The 25,167-nt window shown below is 36.6% G+C and overlaps 1 protein-coding gene across 1 annotated transcript; it reads left to right on the forward strand.

Moving 5' to 3' along the window:
* The first annotated feature begins 385 nt into the window (after positions 1–385).
* On the forward strand, positions 386–11,026 carry LOC144439327 (carbohydrate sulfotransferase 14-like). The gene is made up of 2 exons (XM_078128608.1): positions 386–598; positions 6,656–11,026. Exons 1-2 carry the CDS (start codon positions 386–388, stop codon positions 7,502–7,504), a joined length of 1,062 nt encoding a protein of 353 aa, XP_077984734.1. The 3' UTR covers positions 7,505–11,026.
* Positions 11,027–25,167: the final 14,141 nt, after the last annotated feature.

Genomic DNA, 25,167 nt, shown 5'->3' on the forward strand with positions numbered 1-25,167 from the left:
TGCTACAAACACTAGCACACAGCACCTTACAATAACATTTTAATAACAATGGCTCACCGATGGTATATTTGCATTGCTTTATACTTACGACATGTGTTTCACTCACGATCTTCCGTTTCATACGGAACTGTGTGGTCGTCTGCCTGTGTGTACATGTAGTTTTGGATTCTCTGCAGTTCTCCGACGTCCGCGTTCCAGGACACGGTCACAGTACACCGCACTGTACACTGCCAGTCACTGGTATTTATCGCGTCTTGGTGTATTCACACAGAATTTCGCCATTTTCTAAATTTAAACGAGTGACCTGATTTAAGGTCCCTTATTATAAGGACCCTTGAACAAGTGATTGCGACTTGGAATATATATTTGGATCCCTGTTCCCAACATGTTTTCAATCTGCCTAACACGTAGACACGGAAGGCAAAGGACATTTACCCTGTGTATGTTGTTGATAATATGTTCGACCGCTGCATTTTTGTTCGTCGTGTCATTTTCATCGCCGGAACGGAGATTGACGTCGAGGATACTTCTAGCCGGGAACTTCCTCACTAGGACGACGGATCCTGTACAGCCGAATGGTTACGACAGTAGTAAACCGGTGGGTATATTTGTCTGTATAGTGACTTGTTAGAGTCATCCCTTACGAGCTATGTGACTGAGAGTAAGAGTTATGACACAAACTTTGTATGTACATGATGTACCAGACTATTCAACTATGTGTAGCGACTTTGTATATAAATTTACGAGTTTGAAAATTTAGTGTTTGTTTTATGAGTTGCCCATCCATCTGATCTGTACGGTATTGCGAACAATTCCAAGACATTCTGTTATAAAAGTGGCACTTACAGCTATAATTGGAGAAGAATTTGAGATAGAAATTTAGAATGGCCCTTTAGGGCCTCAGGAATTAAGATACTGATACATGTATGTGAGTTCATCCTATGCTATTGGCTACTGCAGTAGATGTATAGAATATCTAGAAACAACTTGTAGACACACACTGGTGGCACTGAAAGACATGAACCAGAAATAGAAGTGGTTTTATTTTGTGGTGTTTTTGTTTTGTTTTTTTTGCATATGGAAACATTTGTAAACGTTCGATAACATTCCCAGTGAGGAACTCAAAGAAGGAAAGAAAATCGTCCTTCCTGGTTAACTTTGAATATTAATAATGATAATAGTAGTAGTCGATCAAATTGGTTTCCGGGATGTTTCTGCGACAAAATGTGCGTTCAAAAATTGATTCATGATGATGTTACTATGTGTCAGTCTTGGCTGATATAGATAGTTTTCATATCGTTGAGTATCGGTATACTTCAACAACTGTTTAGTATAATAGTAATAATTATTGATTTATTAATTGGTTGAACGATTGATCCATTGAATGATTGACTATTGGGATGAAATATTTTGTGTGATATTGACCAATTGACTCATTGATTTTTGAGGTGATGTAACAGATGCATGTTAATTATGAGATCAGTGGTGTTTTGATTTAGATAAGAGGAGAAGAATGGACAAGTTGTCTTTATTTAGTCAATAAAGAGAGAATTATATACAACTGAAAGAGAGAAAAGTAGCCAGGGAAAGGAGAAAAAGTTTTATATCTCCACAAAAATGAATGAGTCAATTGGTCAATATCACACACAAAATAAATTTATTTTACCACAAAAAATAATCATCGATCGATCGATCGATCAATCAATCAATCAATCAATCAATCAATCAATCAATCAATCAATCAATCAATTAATTACATGCTCGCTGGACCCTGTGCTTTTATAAGTGACACAATGTCAGCTGTTGTGGCAATATATTATCTTTTTTGAAACAATTCAACTTCTGTTATTGCGCGAAATATGCTGTGTCATCATGCTAAGGATTCAACATGCCTTACACGTGTATTTTTCGCGACTTCACTAGTTTGTTTCCCTTGGCTGCCAAATTTGATGTTATTAACATTTTGAAATGAACTTAACTTATAGTGTAATTATGGGTTTCGTTTTTATCTGGCATAGGTAGAGGGGTCGGGATGGGGGACAGTGATGGTGATAGGATGGAAGTTATTTACAGGGGGCTGGGGAGAAATTGAAAATTCTGATGATCTGAAGGGGGGGGGGGCGTTGCGCGCAAAATATTTTGTTCATGATTTGAACGAAAATAAACCTCAGGAGCGGTCGTTTACCGAGTATTAAATTAAAACAATTCTCGTGGCTTCACCGCAATATCTTCTAAAACCTATATTCAGTGATAAATTGGGTGACAGTCATGCGAATTTATTTGTGTATGCCTTCATCTGTCTGTCTGTCTGTCTGTCTGTCTGTCTGTCTGTCTGTCTGTCTGTCTGTCTGTCTGTCTGTCTGTCTGTCTGTCTGTCTAGTCTCTGTCCCTGTCTGACACCTCCTCACATTCCCCGTTAGCTACCATGGGGATGCTTTTTCAGTCCAGAATCAAGATTGAAAGATAAAATCCTGCTGACTAAGTAACTCCAAGTACAGTCCTGTGTGAGACCTTTATGATTTTATGAGCAATTCGGATTTTCAAAACAAAATATCATTTTCCAACAACAAGATGTTAAAGATAGGTGGGGCCCGGTGAGAAATTTCATCTGGTTGACATTCGAATGATTTTATCTTGTTTTACACCAACTTGTAAAATCATTTTCACAGAATACAGTACAATAAATTTTAAAGCAAGGTCGGTCGGCTCTATTTGTTGGCTTTTCAAGACAAAGAAAAGCCACTTTGAAACGTAAATGTCGCTGGCGAAACGTTGCAATGTACTCGTAACCGGATTCTTTTTTGGGTGTGTTTTCTGTATGTGCTGGGGGTTGTCGTAATTGACAATTTGCCGTCAACAAAATTACAAGATGCAATTCAACAAGTAACTTATTCGGGTTGACAGTCGGTATTATTGTCCACCGGAGCTTGATGTTTTTGTTGATATGCACCATTTAATAAACTACATATAAAATACCATATGAGTAGTATACTTTTTTGTTTGGTTGGTTGTCAACGGTTATCAACCCAATCTCAGTTTGGACTTCATGAACCAGTCAAAGTGTAGATCGGCCATGACGGTGTAAAGTGTAAAGTGGTTTCAACTCCCCGTTGAACGTCCGGTGCACCGGTGTGGCTGAACAGTTCATTAATGTTTTCGGAACAATGGATGACTTGTTGTTCCAAAAAATGTATCGCTTCATGAAAGTAACTCTACCAAAGCGGTTCAAACGATATTAAAGTGCATTTATGCTATGGTAAGTGATTCGTAACCCATGTAGGTATACGATATACCATTAAATTTACGAATACTTCTATAAATCGACTACCTGACAACAATTGACAGCTTTATGTGGACGGTAATGGACACCACCCAATGTTCTGAGTGTGCCGAAATTTGAGTACTCCCCGATCAAATCGTAGAAAAAGTATGTACCAAATTGTACTCACACAGTGTTAGGGAAGCATGTAGATAATTCCTTTTGAAATTCTTTATCGAAAAAAATATTTATCCCACCTTTTAGAGTTAGTTACAGACGGAAACAAATGTTTTGTTTGAAATGTCACTGTTTGTGTTTGCTATGGTTGTGTTGTTACGCAGTCTTCAAAAGTCGATGGTATCTTGTTGTTGACAGCAATGACAGGTGGTTACCGTTATATCATAGCTTTGGTTTACATAGGCCAAGAAAATCCCCTCCCATCCCTTTCCCAGTACACTGTTGCACTGCGTAAAGCGGATTTCAAATTACATTTATGTTGCCATGATCCAGTGTAAACTGTCGAATCTTTCAAAAATACCCCAGCCCTGAAGCCCAGCATGTCCAGGGGAATTTTTACCCAATTTTAAATGAAGGACGTTCAAGTTCTATACCACGAGGTCGTGATTTTAATGATGTTATTGATTCACACATTATAAGGTTTCAACACTACTTGGCAGACTGCTAAAATCTGGCTGCCGTGGGAGAAACTTACCATTACAAGAGACTCTGTTATGAGTTTGATCAAGTTTTAATTGCATGGTCTCCAACCAACCATTCATTGTATTGTAATGCGTGGTCGTCTGAGGACGATAGTAAAATACCGATTCAACTGTTGTCGTGGCAACACCACACATAGCACTTTTAATACCGTGTTCAACAAGCGAGGAATTGATATTTGGCCTACCCCTCTGTGCATTAGGGATTTCTAGCTCAGCCTATTGAATGGTTCCATTACTGAAGGCAGCGGTGGACATTGTATCTGTCACGTTGTCTCATTGTCCCTTACTTAATACAAGTCGTATCTAATCTAATAATAGCAATAACAATAATAAAGTATTTATAATGCGCCTGTTATATTGAATCTACATCAATACAAAGACATAACTTGCAAATTTTGAACGATTTCCACAATGATTGTATATATTATTATTAACTTAAAATAAACTCTCGCAACTCAGAGCACATATTTCAGTTGACGCAACTAAATATGTTACCTTCTGCTTGGTTGGTACCATCGTCGCAAACCACGGCCTGTTTTACGGCAACGTTCTGTAATGGTGAGAAATAATAACTCTGGTTTGCGAGAATGGGTTGGTACGTTTTGGATGGTACTGTTTAATAATACAAAAGAGGTGACCTGTGCTTTAGTTTACCACAATACGTACAGCAATCGTAAATTACAGCAAAGAGACGCAATTATCGAAATTAGCAATTCATTTTGTGATTTGTTAGTAGTGGAATCTACAGCTAGTATGCACTGTTTACTTCAGTTAGTGTAAGATTTGTGTTCCGGTTTCCCCTTATCTGTTTATTTGTCTCAGTCAGTCCGTCAGCTCTGTGTTTGCGAGTACGATTACATGTTAGGGGGTTTCAGGATGTCTGTCGCTGCAGAATAATAGTTCCAGTATCAAGAGCCAATACTAAAACGAACACGATCGACCGTGACGAAGCGTTGCAATGGAGCGGGGTTAGACAGGACGCATGACCTTTAACCCTGACATTACTAAATCGTTTGTCATTACAAGCAACCGAGTCGCTGCACGGATTTCTCGCGGTTTGAGCAGACAACAACAATGTGTATATTCACTGAATATGAAATACTAGACTCTACCTTTCCCCTTTTTGAACAATGGATTTTGATCCCTATGTAATTCAAAGGCACACTCATCGAGAGTGTAACCATAAACATTTGTCTGTCAATTGGTGTTACGATGCTAAGTGCAAATTGAAAAATAATGTTTGTTAACACGTTTGGTTAACAAACAATAACAACAACAACAACAACAACAACAACAACAACAACAACAACAACAACGTCGTCGTCCTCCTCCTCCTCCTCCTCCTCCTCCCCCCTCCTCCTGCTCATCATCATTATCATCATCGACAATAATATTGAAATCTTAAGAACAAAACGTTGACACATCTGCCTGTATGGTCAACTATGCCCTTCATAGAATCAACACTACGCGACGTGAAACTATTCACATCGTTATCGAGTAGTCAGCCGACGCTTCGTTCTAATTTATCATATAGCAGGAACCGACTTACTAGTAATGTGTGTCGGACAGGTGAACAAATTTGTGAATTGGACGTTTCCAACGGACACCGTCAATGATTTCTATAAGTGCCTGCAAACGTTGCATTGAAGTATGTCAACTTTTACATGCATGTACACTATTAAACGACAGAATTGATCAGAGACCCTCGAAATACCGCACACCTTCATGTATCGCAGTGTTAACTCTCTACAGTGGTTATTTCAATGATACCTTTGTATAAATATACAACAAATGTACTCAATAAAATATTTAAACAGAAAGGCCGGGAAGGAAACGAAAATATGCGGGTACTTCTATTAACAATACGAATTTATGGATCACTAAGTACATTGGGTTTTGAGAATGCGCCACAAACCATTTTGCCCCAGGTGCGCCACTTATGAACTGTCGCATTTTGATCACAGTATATATAGGTCACAGTATATCCCATATTCAACTTATGCACACCGAGTTTTCCATGTGTATAAAAAGTCAACTCTGATGGGAAACCTTTTTCAAGTTTGGAAATTTTCCATTGTATGTAGTGTCTATATTGCAGTGGTTATTTCAATGATACCTTCGTATAAATATACAACGAATGTACTCAATAAACAGAAGGACCGGAAATGAGACGAAAATATGCGGGTACTTCTATTTAACAATACGAATTTATGGATCACTAAGTACATTGAAAAAGTAGGAAAAATGTTCCATAACAAAAGAATGACACTATGTTATGTAAACCTCATTACTCCACAGATAAGATAATAATGATGCGAAAACCTGGGGTTGAAACCCTGGCCTTTAAAAGCATTGCAACTCAAAGTTATCAACAGCATGCCTTTTCATTTGATCTGATCAATCATGATTGCCCATGCGTTCAAACGAAAAATACAGTTATTCATTAAATGTAAATGTAAACTTAGTATTGTTACTGAGTATTGCCTGACCGTTTTTAGATGAATTTCTACCCTGAAACATTCCTATTGTCATTTGAGTGGTAATTACCTAATTACCGAAAATTAACAAAAAAGTTCCTGCTTAAACTTCTGATAGAATTTCACTTCTGATAAAATGCTTAGCCTACTAATTTTCAGATAAGTGTTAATTTTTTTCTATCTTTTTCCCCCGTTCACAGCTTCCCTGGCCAACTCGTCAGAAGAGGCTCAATGCTATGTGCAAATACAACAATAAGAAAAACGTTACACAATTGACGCAACTGCAGAAGAAAATTTTATACACGCAGGTCCTTGTCAACGATAAGTACAAATTTTTATACTGCTTCGTTCCTAAAGTAGCCTGTTCAAACTGGAAGAGAGTTATTAAGGTTATAGATGGGTATATCACCGATGTAGATAAAAGTTCCCGGATGGATCATCGTTCAGGGCTGGTTCATCTTGGTGATCTTTCAGACTCTGAGATCGAATACAGACTGAAGAACTATTACAAATTTATGTTTGTTCGGGAACCACTCAGCCGTCTCTTATCAGCCTACAGGAATAAATTTGGTGAGAAGTTTGAAGATTTTATCCGCAGGTACGGCAAATACATTGTTCGACGGTATAGACCAGACGCTGGACCCGCACCACAAGGTGATGACGTCACATTCACGGAATATGTGCAATATTTAACTGAAGCAAACCTCAATCAAATGGATATACACTGGATGCCAATGCACGAATTGTGTCAACCTTGTATAATCAACTATGATTTTGTAGGCAATTTCGAAAACTTGGATGAGGATGTTGATCACGTGCTAAAAACAACAGGTGCTGCTGAAGTAGTACATTTTCCCAAAAGGCAGAGGTATTATCATCCAACGAGTCAAGACATGGTAGAAGAGGAATATATGAAAGTTCCTGAACAGTATATTGATGAACTTATAGCCAAGTATGTGATGGATTTTGCCCTGTTTTCGTACCCTATTCAAAAATTTGACCACCCGCATGCAACGAAGGAAGGCCGTAATATATCGAACTTAGTTTGAAAACTCTATTCGTTAGAATTGAACTTCTAAAAATGATTAATTTGTGTAATTCGTTGTGTTCGAATACGTGGAATGTTACCCCTGACTCGTTTATCCATCTAGAAATCAAAACTTGGCGATTATGGCATATGCATACATATAAAATATAGTCTGTAAGTTATAACGTGTCGTGCCACGTGCACCCTATAGCTACATGCCCGATTAGTATTGTACAGTCTAACACACTTCACTGTTGATGATTGAAATGTAGGCATACTTTTGCCCCTGTGTGTCCCAAACGATTTACGCTGTACGTTTACAATCCATTTACATGTAAAGTGAAGGGTTAGGTGTTTGGATAACACGATACACAAATTGAGTCATTTGTACAACATTGTCATTCAGAGCTCTTCACGTATATTTCAGTATAAAACTTTAATTCATCATTTCCGCTAAAAAAGGAAGACAAATTTCATTTTATTGTTGATACATGTGTTGCATGGTAATATTGCACTGTTATATCGTTCTACGGGTACTGCAAATCTATGACCAACGGGAATGCTGCAAAATACGAACGATAAATCTTGTAACAGAGAGTTATATAGTATCAGTTTATGATAGGATGAACAGTATAAACAGACTAAATTATCGAATATTTTGACATGCTTGGTTTGACCTCAACGTGACCGAATAGATAATACACCACATCCCACATTGGTATCAAAGCGGAACGTTTGGCATTTTTTATAAAGAGTAAATGCAATGTATATGTGGCCATATTATACCTTGAAGTCAGTCCAATAATCCATTATCCCAACGGTTTATCTAGTGGCAGTTTGTAAGTAATAAACAATTAGTAATTGCCAGACAGGGAGAGATGCATGCAAACCTTTAGCGCTAACTACATTAAACAACATTGCAATGCGTACCATTCAACCACAGAGCTCACACATGGTCTCAATTTTAAGTTTTCTATTGGGAATAGAAGACACGGACGGGATAACATTCTATTTGTGGTAGAGTTTTTCTAACGTTAAGGTCAAATACAGACCCCATACAATGCTCACGTTCCTCCTTGACAGTCAATTATTGTTACTCGTACTCGGCCACATATAAGTATCTTCATACTTGTCTGTGATTAAGCCGATCCTCCTGGGGCCCTATGTTATCGCTTACAGACAGACAGACAATCTTACTTGTCTGTGGTCCAAACAACTGAATGATGCAGTTTATTTAGGCAACGAGTTCTATGAGGATATACTTATACTTGTATATAATCAGGAAAACACACAATAGTGATCACACATAGGCCTAGAAGGAGATATAACGTGTTATGCATCCAAAATCACGTCTGTGTACCTTTTAAAACGAGTAAGGTCACCGGTTATTTTTTATACTGAGTGATGTCAAGATGGACGACAACTGGGATCTGGAACACAGCCCAAAGCTTTATCTAATGTTGTAATAACGAAGAGTGCTATGTGACCAACTAAAATAAGGTCGTTGTGTTTGTTGGAAGCATTAAGCATTATAGCAGTAATGACCGCAATGTTTTCCCTTCCAAGATTGATCGAAATGGTTGCCCTGTACAACAACGTTTGTTTTCTGGTACGGTCGGTCCTCCAGCGAGTAGCAAGACTAGGAATGCATTTTCATCGGAATTACAATATGCCTTTTAAACTAGGGGAAATTACTGTTAATTCCCCGAGAAAAGACAGTTGCAGATTTGTGGCAGATTCCTAATTTTACCCCAACATCTCAGATTTAAACTGTTTCGCCTTTGGGTAATGTGTAAGTTTAATTGGCAGAAAACGCTAAATGTGTCACGTTAACCTATATTTTCACCGTAGGTCTGTGCTTTAATGTCAACTATAAAAATAGGAGTGTCTTTTGTAGCGGTATAGTTATGCTAAATATCTACAATTATTTAAGCAATCCCTGCATCTCAGGATTTCAATTTACCAGATTGAGATACCCATAGTTCTTCATACACAACGAGGTTGTCTACGATGATATAGAATATAGATCACTGCAGTCCAGTTCAAAGTAAATGAAGGCATTTTGGGGTAAAATCAGGAAGGCAACATAGCTTGGGTAATTTGATGGTGGAGAATAAAAATATGCCTCCCAAGCAAAATGTTGAGATTGTGCCCATCACATTTGCTTAAATTTGCATTCTAATTTGCATAAATTAGATTTGAAAAATCTTTTGGAAAACATACAAATGGAGTTTTCCTATTTTTGGCTGATTGAGATTAGACAATATCTTAAGAATACAAGCTTCAAATTTGATATAATTTGGCACACACTTCCACGATAACCAATCGCAGGTGACCTGAAAGTTTAAAGCTTGTTGATGTAGTTATTAATTGTAATGAGAAATGTGCATAATTAATCTCGTTTGGCAATTAAGGAATCTTCCGGATGTAAGCTTCAAATTTCGAATATTTTGTACATACATCGATGATAAGGCACACCTTAGCTCGATGTAAGCTTTCTTTGTAATGAGTCATTTGCATAATTAATAGTTTTTGGTTACTTGACAATTTCGTAATGTTTTTTTTTTTAATTCAGCACCATCAAATTACCCTAGTAAAGCTGTCTTCTGGCTTCTATCCCAAAATGCCCACAGAACTATTTTTCAACGACATTTTTTGAAATTGGAACTAGACTATCGCCTGGGATTGCATTAACTTGAACACAATTTGATAAGAGACTTAAGTTCCATGTGATTTGTGTCACTGACGTAAAGAAATCCGTGTCGATCTCAAGAAGATTGGAGAGATTGTTTAAATACGGGGATAATATGATGAAACGTACAATTTTAATCATAACACGATTTGGTCTAATCGCACCAACCGTATTGTGTATGATAAACCATCTAATCATTTACTTACTGAGACTGAAGATAGCAAAAGTTGTTGCAATGCAGACACTCTGAAAGTCTGAAGGATTGCAGACTTTTGTAATTGTTATTTTATTTATATAGTAGATATGCAATTTTAGAGGCACTCGTGATGTACATGTATATGAATACACTTACCTGTCTGGTGTTTCATTCATCGGGTAATGGTTTTTACAAAGTTGCAAAAATAAAGTTTAGATTACCTGTTCATACGCTGAAGGTCAACGTTCAAGTATTTTTTTATCAGCATCTTAGATTTCAATATTTGGTGTACGAATTATGGATCTAGTTACAGTTTCAAAATAATGAATGCAATTATTTTGTTTCGCCCAATTGATTTTAAGTTAACATTCCAAAGACTTAGAACTATTGGGTGGAAAAATCCCCACCTACTTTTTTTGACCATCTTGCTACTTCGCTTGTCAGGATTTCATGGTGTTCATTTCTTGAATTTGTATTTTAAAGTATTTATCCAAGGTTATGTTGTAAACTTTTGACTTGTGTATTTTTTGGGCATGATGTCTATGGAGGGAGAATTATTTTGATGTTAATGTTAAACTCGTAAAAAATGTTCAATTTATGTTGCTTTCATTTTGTTATCAAAATGATTTAAAGGACTTAAGAAAAATGTCCTGTAATAAAGATGGGCTTAATTGGTGAATTCCATTGTCCTTCCTTACACTGTCTTCATAATTTACGACAGTAGAAACTGAGTTTCCACCTATTTGAATACTAAGATTAGACACAAATTGAAACTATCATAAGCTATTGGATGATATATGAATATTGGTTATAATTGTACTTACAGTAGGGTGGCCTTTCTGATGGCTTGCATAATCTTGCAGTGTACATTTTTGAGGTCTTTTAGTGTTTATACTATGTCTTGATTATAGGGTGATTACATCCACAAAACAAAACCATCGATATTTTATACCCACTTTTATATTAATCTACCTCATCGCCTAACACTGGGTTTTGTTTGTGTCTATCTTAGTAAGCTGAAAGCCCGGTTTCCACAGTACCATGTCTTTCTTTCTTTCTTTTTCTTTCTTTCTTTCTTTCTTTCTTTCTTTCTTTCTTTCTTTCTTTCTTTCTTTCTTTCTTTCTTTCTTTCTTTCTTTCTTTCTTTCTTTCTTTCTTTCTTTCTTTCTTTCTTTCTTTCTTTCTTTCTTTCTTTCTTTCTGTCTGTCTGTCTGTCTGTCTGTCTGTCTGTCTGTCTGTCTGTCTGTCTGTCTGTCTGTCTGTCTGTCTGTCTGTCTGTCTGTCTGTCTGTCTGTCTGTCTTACTACTACTACTACTACTACTACTACTACTACTACTACTACTACTACTACTACTACTACTACTACTACTACTACTAGAAGTAGTAGTTGTTTCATTACAAGTGATATCGAACATTGACTTTTAAAAAACAACAACATATTTACAAGTACATTTTACGAGAGAATTGCGCTCTTTCAAGTTTTGCTGATCGATGGTTTGTTGAATACGAAGTTGCATCTATCGGAAAATCTGTCATGAACTCTTGAAGTGTCCAGTGTAAATACCCCCACAAGAAGAATTCCAGAAATCGAGATTCTATGAGATAGCATTTACTAGTACACTACCGCTGATCATCATTGCCGGAAATGCAATTGAGAAATAAAGAAAACCAAGTAAATACACATTTGGTAAGTACTAGTAGTAGTAGCTCAAACTATGTGAGTTGAGTAATCGAAGAGGTGTCATGCTCATACTCCAAGGTAGGTCACACAGTGGGTGTCTGGAGCACATATCTCATATGTCGACGCTTTGCGGTAATGGGTGTTTTGTGCTGAGACTAAATACAGTCAGTCCAATATCTGAAGTAGCATGTGATTTATTTCAAGGCTAAAACAGTTGGCATTATGACTGCTACAACCTTGAATGGACATCTTGTAGAAGTTCACTGTTTACAACTTGCAAACACAGGGGATTTGAAGAGAGGTACATAGTGATAAAATCCCATTTGGTTAGGATGGATAGACACGCATGGGTGGTCGGAGATTGCAACTTAGGTATAAAGTGAATTCAATTAATGACCCAATGACAAACTACACTTGACCTGACCTTGAATAAAACGTATTCGATTGAATTTTAATAGAAAATTCCTCTAAAGCTGCAGTAGCTGCAACTTCAGCATTTTTTTGTGGAAATTTTATGGGATATTTGTAAATGAATTCACAAGACACGTGAAATGATATGTGACGTTCGATGTGACTGCATCTGTAATGCGCACTACCCTGCATGGGTATCTAGGCAAGCAAGCGATATTATTAAAACCTCATGTGCATATAGCCTTGGACTACTGCATATAGTAGATAACGGCTGGATTTGATGTCAGAGGTCAAGACCATATTTTGTCATTACCCTTTCAGTGGATTGGATACGAGGGGTCAATATTGTATTTTGCTGTCACCTTTACAGTGGATTTTATGTGAGAGGTCAACATTCTATTTTGCTGTCACCATTCCTTTACAGAGGATTTGGTGTGAGAGATCAATATCGTATTTTGTTATCACCCTTTCAGTGGATTTGATGAGGTTAATATCGTACTTTGCTATCGCCCTTTCAGTGGATTTGGTGTGAGAGATCAATATCGTATTTTGTTATCACCCTTTCAGTGGATTTGATGAGATCAATATCGTATATTGCTATCACCCTTTCAGTGGATTTGAAATAATAGGTCAATACCGTATTTTGCTATCACCCTTTCAGTGGATTTGATGAGGTCTATATCGTATTTTGCTATCAACCTTTCAGTGGATTTGATGAGGTCAATATCGTATTTTGCTATCACCCTTTCAGTGGATTTGATGAGATCAATATCGTATTTTGTTATCACCCTTTCAGTGGATTTGATGAGGTCAATATCGTACTTTGCTATCGCCCTTTCAGTGGATTTGGTGTGAGAGATCAATATCGTATTTTGTTATCACCCTTTCAGTGGATTTGATGAGATCAATATCGTATATTGCTATCACCCTTTCAGTGGATTTGAAATAATAGGTCAATATCGTATTTTGCTATCACCCTTTCAGTGGATTTGATGAGGTCTATATCGTATTTTGCTATCAACCTTTCAGTGGATTTGATGAGATCAATATCGTATTTTGTTATCACCCTTTCTGTGGATTTGATGAAGTCAATATCGTATTTTGCTATCCACCCTTTCAGTGGATTTGATGACAGGTCAATATCGTATTTTGTTATCACCCTTTCAGTGGATTTGATGAGGTCAATATCGTATTTTGCTATCATCCTTTCAGTAGATTTGATGGGGTCAAAATCGTATTTTGTTATCACCCTTTCAGTGGATTCGGTGAGGTCAATATCGTATTTTGTTATCACCCTTACAGTGGATTTGATGAGATCAATATCGTATGTTGCTATCACCCTTTCAGTGGATTTGAAATAATAGGTCAATATCGTATTTTGCTATCAACCTTTCAGTGGATTTGATGAGGTCTATATCGTATTTTGCTATCACCCTTTCAGTGGATTTGATGAGATCAATATTGTATTTTGCTATCAACCTTTCAGTGGATTTGAAATAATAGGTCTATATCGTATTTTGCTATCACCCTTACAGTGGATTTGATGAGGTCTATATCGTACTTTGCTATCACCCTTTCAGTGGATTTGATGAGGTCTATATCGTATTTTGCTATCACCCTTTCAGTGGATTTGATGAGGTCTATATCGTATTTTGCTATCACCCTTTCAGTAGATTTGATGAGGTCAATATTGTATTTTGCTATCAACCTTTCAGTGGACTTGATATGAGCGGTCAAAATCGTATGTTGCTATACATTCTTAGCTTTCAGTGGATTTGATGGGAGAAGTCAATATCGTATGTTGCTCATCACCCTTTCAGTGGATTTGATGTGAGAGGTCAAAATCGTATTTTGATATCACCCCTTACCAGTGAATATTATGTGAGAGGTCAACATTGTATTTCGCTATTACCCTTTCAGTGGATTTGATGTGAGAGGTCAACATCATATTTTGATATCACCCCTTACCAGTGAATATTATGTGAGAGGTCAACATTGTATTTTGCTATTACCCTTTCAGTGGATTTGGTGTGAGAGGTCAACATCATATTTTGATATCACCCCTTACCAGTGAATATTATGTGAGAGGTCAACATTGTATTTTGCTATTACCCTTTCAGTGGATTTGGTGTGAGAGGTCAACATCATATTTTGATATCACCCCTTACCAGTGAATATTATGTGAGAGGTCAACATCATATTTTGATATCACCCTGCCAGTGAATAATAATTATTATGTCAGCGGTCAACATTGTATTTTGCTATTACCCTTTCAGTGGAGAGGTCAACCTCGTATTATATATATTTATCTTCTATCGTCGTTATCACATTTCCATAGAAACAAATAACCAGAATCCTTTGTCGAAATGGATCAGACGTAGCCTGTCAACTATCTTTTTTGATGGTTACCTGAATATCATCATCAATAATTAAACAGAAGTAAACTGTATAGTAAATGCGGATATCTTGGTGCGAGAGATGACAATCATATTATCCCGAGGATGAAAGACAAATATTATGTAATGAAATGATAGTAATGAAAAACAATGTCTTTTAGCTCGAGGGTCGGAGCAGATGCCCATTATAATAGAGTTAATCTCTTCTCTTGAGACATCAAAATCGTTGAAGCGTATTTTGCCGAACTAAAAGGTTCATATCCAAGATATTCCAAATGGCTCCTGTTATTTAATTAATGTATAACGATGGAAAGTGGATCTGTTTAGCCCACAGCGTTAAGGTATAATGACGTATTAAGCAAATGACTGACATTTTATCTCCCCTTTGATAAAACTAACCCATTCACTTTTGTTAATTGAAATATTCATTCCAGTATATAGTAGTTCTAACTTGAACGATGTTTTCCCTTAAGTTTTGTTCGTATTTTCGGCTTTTAAAAAAATTGTTTTACACGCCGAACACCCAATGATGAACACCCGACAATTAATAATTTGTTGACACACAGGTAATCGGGTCTTTACCTGGTTTACACATACGTACATCAAGTCAATGTAGATAGCACCATGAAATATATATTATGTCAAATATATTAGTATATTAAATCAATCGCTTGATCATGTTGACGCATTTCGAAGATTTGGACAGAGGTGGGATTGGGGAGATGGGGTGGTTATTTGGCTCTACAGGTGTACCTTTGAGGATTCACATTACAAGCACAAACACTACAAAACTCCAATACATAACGGTCAAAAATCTCCCCTCTTAGCAAGCAAGACACTAGGGACCAAATGTCTATATTCACTCAGTAAGCTTAAAAAACAAAAGTAATAGGCAAACGTTTAGGGAAAATATGAGAATCGGCAACTTGAAAACTACGCTGTCAAAACTATTTAAAGAGGGGCAAAACCTCTACAAAAACCAAGAGCCAAAGACTATATGAGTCGAAAAAGAGGGAGGGCGTCAAAACCGCGGTATATATCTATATAGCCTTATCATGTGGGTATCCCCGGGGACCTCGTGTATTTTTCAAAGTGCATAGCAGTTAACGTTCAACGAAACATGACGAATTGTTAACAGATGCATGGAGATTGTATCAACTCCCTGAATAACAAACTCAGACGTATCATTTGCACATGGATAGGTGCTGACAACAAAGGTTTTGTTTTCAATATTTAAAACTAAATTTGCATTCCTTCACAAAAGAATTCTACAATGACTACGAATACAAAATGACCTGATTACAAGGGTAGGTACTTTGTCCTGACACCAAGTATGATTGTATTGTATTGTATTGTATTGTATTGTATTGTATTGTATTGTATTGTATTGTATTGTATTGTATTGTATTGTATTGTATTGTATTGTATTGTATTGTATTGTATTGCATAGCATAGCATTGCATTGCATTGCATTGCATTGCATTGTGTATTGAATGTTTGTATTGTATTGTGGTGCATAGTGTTGTGTTTTTGTTTTACTTTATTGCTTTTTCTTAAGATTTAGTATTCTATGCCACCTTCACAGTACATGACTTAATGTCTGCCCTGAACTATTGCTATCAACAGCGATTGTAGTTGTTTGTACAGAATCCCATGACTCATTGTGAATGGAATTAAAAAGCATACCTGCGGCAGTAATTAACATCATTATCATATCAATGTAGTGTTGATTGCACAAATGAATTCCCAGCTGATTAAGAAATCGATCAAACATCATACCTTGCATAAAGGGGTTTATGAATGTTTACTTAAAGTCCATTGCACAATTTGTTAGACACTGTACATATAATTACCGCAACGACACTGTGTTGTTTTTGTGATGACGATTTTAACCAGTAAAACCTGGTACTTAGTTTTAAAAAAGTGACACCATTCTCGCGAGATAGAATAATTTTGCGATTTCGAGGACCAACTTGTAAAGAACGTGTAAAGAGGTAGTATTTTATTTTTAACGAGTAATTTAACACTGAATTTGTAAATAGTGTATGTATGTATGTATGTATGTATGTATGTATGTATGTATGTATGTATGTATGTATGTATGTATGTATGTATGTGTGTATGTATGTATGTATGTATGTATATATGTATGTATGTATGTATGTATGTATGTATGTATGTAAATTAGCTATACAGTAAATGTACCCTTGCCTTATAGGCATGAAAACCAAAAGTTTCACAGATCTGTTTCCAAATACGTAACAGCGAACTCCTATTTTGTCTCATAGACACTCTTAGACTAATAGAAAGCTTTCAACCACGTAAAGCTAACCTCGAACAAGGTTTAAAGTGCCTCGTTTCCCAGTACTTGACCTCCAGAGATAACATTTAACAGACATACAAAAACAATACACAATAGCATGTACAGAAGTGAACTCCTGTATTTTATATCAACTTCAAGTGTCTAGGAATGTCACTGATTCTAATGGGTTCTAGAGCTCTGTTCGCGTTACTATCTCGATTGCTACACATAAAGCCATTTTGGGTTATTTCGCTACTTGTCTAGATCTGCTCTATGTATCGCACTCTTTAGTTTAATATACTAGCAACCCCTGAAACACGTAAACTCTGCAATTCACCAAGACTGTCAACACATCTAAAAACTATACCGGAGATTTCATGAATTAGTTTACTGAGAAGCATTTCATAGTACCGGCTTTTATCTTATGAAGTCAAGTCTGTCCGCAATACCTGTAGATAATTTGCTGTATTTGTACTAGCCTAAGTAAGCGTTTATTGGTCACGAGTACGTCCACATATCACAATGACTGTCCTACTGTATATGATATAGAGTCCTCAGCTACTCAAAGTTAAAATGAAAAAAACTCTGCAAAGGAGTTACCTTCAAGAGTATCCGATTAAATAATAGTTTCCTTAAAGTATCACGTTTGTTAAACAATCGATCTATTGCTGTATACATAATAAGTTGTAAAATAAATATCCTTAGTATATGTGTTTATATTCAAGGTGTTGTATATTGATTTAGTGTAGTATTCTAAACTTGAACCACATCTATAGCATCGTGTCAAGTGTATGCATGATGAAAGTAAAAGTTTACTACCCACACCAAGGTCTAAACCAAGATCACGAGATTACTTTAACCTTCGTCGGTGCAACAATATTAAAAGAAACTTTGATACGGCATTCGTGTGATATGAGGACTGTGTGTGCGTGTGTGTGTGTTTGTTTGTTTGTTTGTTTGTTTGTTTTATATATATATATATATATATATATATATATATATATATATATATATATATATATATATATATATATATATATATACATACACTGGGGTAAACAATCACAGGCACACGGACACTGACACACACACAGACAGACAGACAGACAGACATACAAACACACACACACACACGTGTGTCTGTCTGTCTGTCTGTCTGTGTGTGTGTGTGTGTGTGTGTGTGTGTGTGTGTGTGTGTGTGTGTGTGTGTGTGTCATATATTCGTTGCCTTGCCGACGATTTGCTTCTAAATGCGTGTACAAATTGTTTTTGGCCAGATTGTGAACAAGAATAATATCTCAGAGAGACAATATAAAATCTTAACATTTAGGTTATTGTTCAAGGACTCTCAGGTCTCATTGGATTGTATAAATAAGTGGCATTAGGTCGTAGGCCATCAAATTTGCAACAAGCGTCATTGTCACTTTGTTTTAAATTTTGTAAACATTCATAACGAGAGAGAGAGAGAGAGAGAGAGAGAGAGAGAGAGAGAGAGAGAGAGAGAGAGAGAGAGAGAGAGAGAGAGAGAGAGACAGAGAGAGAGACAGAGAGAGAGAGAGAGAGACAGACAGACAGACAGACAGACAGAGACAGACAGAATGCTTATGTATCTGTCTGTCTGTCTGTCTGTCTGTCTGTCTGTCTGTCTGTCTGTCTGTCTGTCTGTCTGTGCCTCATTAGAACACCACATCACCTCAGTTGGCCGTCATGAGACTCGCATCATGGACCTAAGCTGTAACCGTAGACATTGGATGTCTATGTAACTTAGGACAAAGGTACTCTTATCTGACAAGTATTTCACCAAATGTTAGTTATTTGAAACATTCCCACCATTACAACTCGCCTAGAAACATGTGTATTGTTTACAGCTGTTGAGGTATGCAATAAACGGAAATGAAAACCTGTCAAACATTAATTGCCTGCAATCATCACTTCAACAGATTGCGTTAACGTTCGTCCTTGTTTAGAACCACTTAGCTAAATTCCATAAAGAACTGCACTTTCTACGACACACAATAGATTCATTTTGTTAGAGGACTGACCCAAAGCACCTCTCCTTACTTCCCACTTTTCCCCACCATTATAGGTTTCTTCTCGGGATTCAATGAATTTCGACATTTCTTGGCAGCGATGGAGTCTCTCGTTGGGGTACAATTCAAAGAAAAAACAGGAAGAGATTGTTTTATCTAATGGCATGGTCCCCATAGTGACTATCAGAAATCATTCAAGTAGACGGGATTCTTTCGCATATCCTGAAGCCCCCGCGATGTGAACTAATAAAGACTTCTGTGTATTTAACAATCATTCGTCAACAGTCGGACTGACACTATGGACGTGACTAGACTATTATGTCAATGAAATATAGAAGAATAAATCGACCGTATTGTATTTACTGCCGAACTTGCAAGTATTGCCAAGACATACCAAGTTGGAATATTGTTACCCAAAACCTCATTGGACAGACGACTTTGTTTATGTTAGGGAGAACCTCCGACATATTAGAACATTTCGCTATTTAGATAAGCAGAAATAATGGTTCATCTTAACCCATGATAGAATAAACCACATGGTTGCTATGTATATATGAGAAGTGATGATGATGATGATGATGATGGATGATGATGAGGATGATGATGATAATGATGGTGATGATGATGGATGATGATGATGATGATGATGACGATGACGATGACATCGACGACGACGATGATGATGGTGATGATCGTGTTGAATTTGATTTTAGTTAATCTATTTTAGAAGTTAAATACGAGCAGATAGTTGGCAGAAATCGATCTATATTAATATAACATATTCACGTTTAAGACAATAAGTTATAAACCATGAATTAAAGAGAAGAAAAATAAAATCGAATCTTAACGTCAACGAAATTTGGTCTAATATATATATACACAAGACATAGTTAACTATTAACATCCATTGGTTTAATTTTCCTAAATCAGACCCTATATATCCTCAAAATCACCACAAACATATCATGTACACCATTACCTTCAACATATAGAGTGTGGTCCCTTTTTACTTTCATAGAAACAATTCTACTTCGGAGCGAGCCACGATGTTATAACGATGTCATTTGGAGAGTTTTTAGTATTTTCGTTGGACTTCTCCCGACTCGAAGAAACTCTGACAAATTGGTATCTCTGACTATGAAGTATGATTGAGGTTTAGTTCTGAAACTTTAATAGTAACTGATATCCATACTTACTATGCCTGGACCAATATACATAGTTTTGTGTCTGTACAACCATCAAAAAACTTTAGATATCTGATACTTGTATGTCTACTTGTCGTGCATGCGGCTGTTTATTCTTGGTACAATTAGAACCGAACTTTGACACATAAGTTAGGCTAAGATTCAGCTGAGAGAACGGTTTAGTACTGATATAAATTAAGTGCTTGTGAAATTCACATCTGCTTCGTCGTATACACATTATCACCGTTGCTTCATACATTACTGGAGGCTACACAAGGATCGTAGTCAGAGATAACAACTCGAGGGTTCTGATTCATGACTTATGTTCAGTAAGCAGATAGTCTTCTTGTTTCGATCGCGCCAGAAGCAACTATTATCGCAACCCGGTAGCAGTTTCTTGTCACATTAAACTTTGTGGTTGAAAATAAGTACACGTAATGTCGGCCAGTCAGTAGGTTTTCTAAAGTCCCCAAACGAATCGTAAATGGAAAGTTTAAATTTCTACATTTTTCTAAGATTTAAGTTTATTCAAAGAAGATTTTAAAAATAGTACTTGTAATATTTTGCGTTGCAGATCATATAGTTTCACTCAATTTAAGTGTGTTTATACGGCCAGAAATAACTATAAAAGCAACCTTGGATATTATATGAAAAACTGCAAGAAACAGTGCAGTGTCCTTTGTGTTAATGTTCTTACATCTGACGACTTTGCTCTCGAATAAGCAGACACGACAACGTTATAGCACTGTTTGCTAGGAATTGTTGCAGCAGTTAATGAAGGGGTGTGATCAATAGTCCAATATTTAGGCCGCAGACCCCCTCTAACTAAATTGACCCAATTTGAAAATGTTTCAGAGAGCACAACCAATTCCAAATTAGTAGAGTTTTTTGTTGACACTTTATTTTAGTGCCATGCATTTACTATAGCAAAAATTCTTCTTCTCAATTTGCCATTTTTTACTTAAATGTTTGTATTTAGGTATACAAAATATCCATTAAAAGTAAAATTGGTTTTGTAGGATAAGAACTAAATGGCTCAACAACCCCCACCCCAAAGTAAAAGAATTGGTTTTTTGTCCTTCTTTGAACTGTTGATCTCGCCCCTAACTATAATCTGATAGATTTCGATGTTATTCAGACGATTTTAGATTCCAAGTCATGCGTGAGTCCTTTGTTTAAGAAAGTAAACAAGGTGCGAGTACCAATATCTTGACTATAGTGTATATTCAAGATTTATAAAAGGAGTGGCGTTGTACTTCTGACTGCATTTAAAACTCATTCCAATGAATAGATTGCATTTTTAGTGTGTTTTATAGTACAACTGAAGTGTATTGACAGTTCTCTTCCATCCCGACACAGACTTTACTTTGTCTATGACCCCGTGGAGGGCTATACAATGATCATTCATGACCAGCTTCAGACTACAGCATTTGGCCCCTGTTGACATAACCCGACACTATTTGTATACACACATAACATCAAGACTTTCAGAGCTACGGGTCTGTCGTATACATTCCAAACCTATAGTTCACATTATTGAGAGTTTTATCACTCGACCCGCTTTTCGTGTCTTCGACCAATAACATATATATGATGAATTGTCCCCATCAGATTATAATTCAGGAGAACATACCACAGGAGTAGGAACAGCTGTCTGCAATGTCTAAAGTTGGTCCACAATCTCTCTGTTGAAGCCTATACTGTACTTGAAGTGTTCGTCTGATATGATAGTTCAAATATATCCAACTCATTAATGTTTAGAATTCTTTTAGCTCTTTACTTACATCGCTTACAGTACCAGTTTATGTTCGATTGTAACATATTAATGGCTATTAATAGTGGTGATGGGAGAAGTTTTCAACCTTGCTGATACCCCCATCTAATCGAAGTCAACGGGATGATTGCGATTGACCGACTTCAACATTTATCCCAATCCATCAAATCACGCTAAGGTAGAATCATCCCCTCTCAGGGACCAGTTTCCCTAAAACTCAAAAGTTATCTAAACCTCTTCAAACTTTGCCACATGTAAACTTGTTCCTGGCTAAGAAATTTGAAAAAAATAATCGAAGAACTCTTTAGGGAAACCACCAATCTTTAGTTCCCCCTCGATTTAACACAGTATTTAGCGGCCATTTTGGACCGGTCGGTACAAAACCTATAGCGCTGGGCCAGGCCAGGCCAGGCTAGGCCGGAATTGTATTTTTCGATTTCAGATTCAGATCCATTGATTGATCTGTCCATCTCCCCACCCCTCTCCAAAATGAAGGTTATCACAGCTGTCGACACATGCTCATATCAATTACATAGCGTATAACATTAATGACACGTGTCCTAAAACTAACTGTATGTCATACGTCACAACTTTGTTGTGTTTCACACTAAGCACAAAAACCTATGCAAAGACAACACAAATTGTAAGCACATTAGCTTTAGTCCAGTAGGATTCTCTTTAGTCTTTACATGACCACACGGCATCTAGTGCACTGTTAGGAATATAAAGACTTGGAAGGGAACTTCAAGTAAGGTTTGATCTCAGTTGTTTGATAACCTTCATGAGATAGGAGAACATTTATAGACAACAGTTATATATGTACAACTTACGTACAACATTTACATTGTAGCTAGGGAGTTGGGGTTGTGGACTATAGTTTAAGAATTAGACTCCCCAGCATAAATCTGCAATGAGTGGTCAAGTTTTTTGCAAATTCATGATGGATCCTAAACACACGTTTTACCCGAAGGTTTATATAATGAAATTCATGTCCAAAGACAACCAAATTACAAGTAGATTTATCAAATAGATTTCTCATTATAGAAAGTAGTGACCCGTTTTTCTCTCTCTAGACGAGAGGACATTTACCGTCGTGTCCCTCATTAAATGACATGACAGTGTTAAACAAACATAACCCCACCATGCATACATGATTTATTAATGTCTGGGTTTTGACATTAACACGCACGCGTGTTTATGTCGAAGTCTGGGTCAGTGAATCTTAATCCCAGGACAACACATCACATAGTTTGGTGCAAAATTCATTGTGTATCAAGATGTAGTCGTCTTGTCGGGAAGGGTAATCTCACTACCCCAGTGGAGGAGTTACTTCTGCTTGCGTGAATATTTAATTTTGAAGATATCCGGGAATGTCTAATTACAGACACATTGTTTTATCGGTATATGATAATAATACAGACCCATTACACTTAATCAAAATCCATTCTATTTACACTCTTATTGAGACGTTTAGCATGGAGTTATTACCCAAATCAGTATACTTGGAATTTGTAAGGTTTTAAACGATACACCTGTTCATGGGTAGCCCTGAGATTCTTACAACTTTCTAAAGTAGGGCCATATGTCAAGTATGGAAGCGGGCTGACTATCAAGGTCCACCAACTAAATAGGCCACATGGAACCAATCATGAACTTGACATCAATCCTTTCTTCGTATGATTCGTAATGGTAACTTAGTTAAAGAAGGTTGCTAAAAGTTGTGTAAAGTACCTTTGTTATTGTACGTACATTAACAAACTTTTTACTTAGTAATATTTTGCAATTTACTGAGTGATAAACAAGGACCTGGCATATGTCACTACGAGTCGATAGACGATTAGTTACAAACCCTTAGTATTTTCCGCCTGAATGAGGAAAGATAGAGTGGAATAATATAATCATATCTCCTCAAGCATAATTCATGCAAAATCGAGAAACATCATGGTGATTTGAAACTTTTTTGACTCATACATTTCGAGCATTGCAGACTCAATGACGTAGACGCCAGTTGTCATGACGTAAACGACCAGGGTATATAATCCATATCTTCTGTTCGAAGACGATAACTTTGTTTGTGCATGGCATAATAAGATTTTTCAACAGCGAGTCGTGGATAAGTTATGGTTTAGAGACTAGAATTACTGCAGCCAACATTACTTCTGGAAAACGTATAAACTTAGCTCGTGCCATACATATTGCTGACTGGACACACTTAAATTCACATTGCACGAACAAGTACGACCTGAAAATAAATCTGACATATTTATATCTCAAAGGAAAAGGCGATATCATATTCGAAGGCGTGAAACGATTGACCTCCACAACAAAGATCAGGGTTGAAACTATTCATACGGATGTCTTACAGATCTACCCTAGTAGCATGATGTCAGGATAAAGATTACTTGATGATGAACTTAGTAATCTCATTAGGAGCTATAGTAGATTCGTCCTTTATGAGTCTCATGAATTGTATTTAAACTTGTTTTGATTGTCTTATTCTCACAAAAAATAGTACATACATGTACAAACATGTATCTTAGTTAAACCAGGTTATATTAATTAATTTACCTCGGACTACAGTAACAATACATTCTTGTCGGTACAAGACCTTGTTATTACTATTCTTTCGACCTGGTGAACGTGTTTAAAGAATTTACATAATTGTTTAATATTTTATACATTTTGTTGAATAAATTACACACATATTTGGCTTTCTTTACTTTGATTTACAAACATGGACAAGATGACGTCAGACACACTTCTAACATAAATATCTTCTAAATCAACGTCTCCCTATCACACTTCTGGTATGACGTTTGCATCTGCTTTTATATGTTGAAATTCAATGCCCCCCAGATTTGTCTCGATAGCAAAGGTTGCATTACTCGAGTCAATGATACCCGACATGTATATCCCGAGGCATCGTCTAGATTTACGTTATCTTCGACCTTTGATACAGAATGTTATTTATATAGTTAAACTAGAAATGACTGGCACTGTACTGTAAGTACTAAGACA

This window comes from Glandiceps talaboti, chromosome 8 (assembly GCF_964340395.1).
Source record: "Glandiceps talaboti chromosome 8, keGlaTala1.1, whole genome shotgun sequence".
In the NCBI taxonomy this organism is placed as follows: domain Eukaryota; kingdom Metazoa; phylum Hemichordata; class Enteropneusta; family Spengelidae; genus Glandiceps; species Glandiceps talaboti.

What these genes read in the sequence shown, in the direction of transcription:
- LOC144439327 (XM_078128608.1), top strand. Translation starts at nt 386, where the DNA reads ATGTTTTCAATCTGCCTAACACGTAGACACGGAAGGCAAAGGACATTT. An exon ending in GTTACGACAGTAGTAAACCG is followed by an intron (nt 599 to 6,655) that starts GTGGGTATATTT and finishes CCCCGTTCACAG; the next exon opens with CTTCCCTGGCCAACTCGTCA.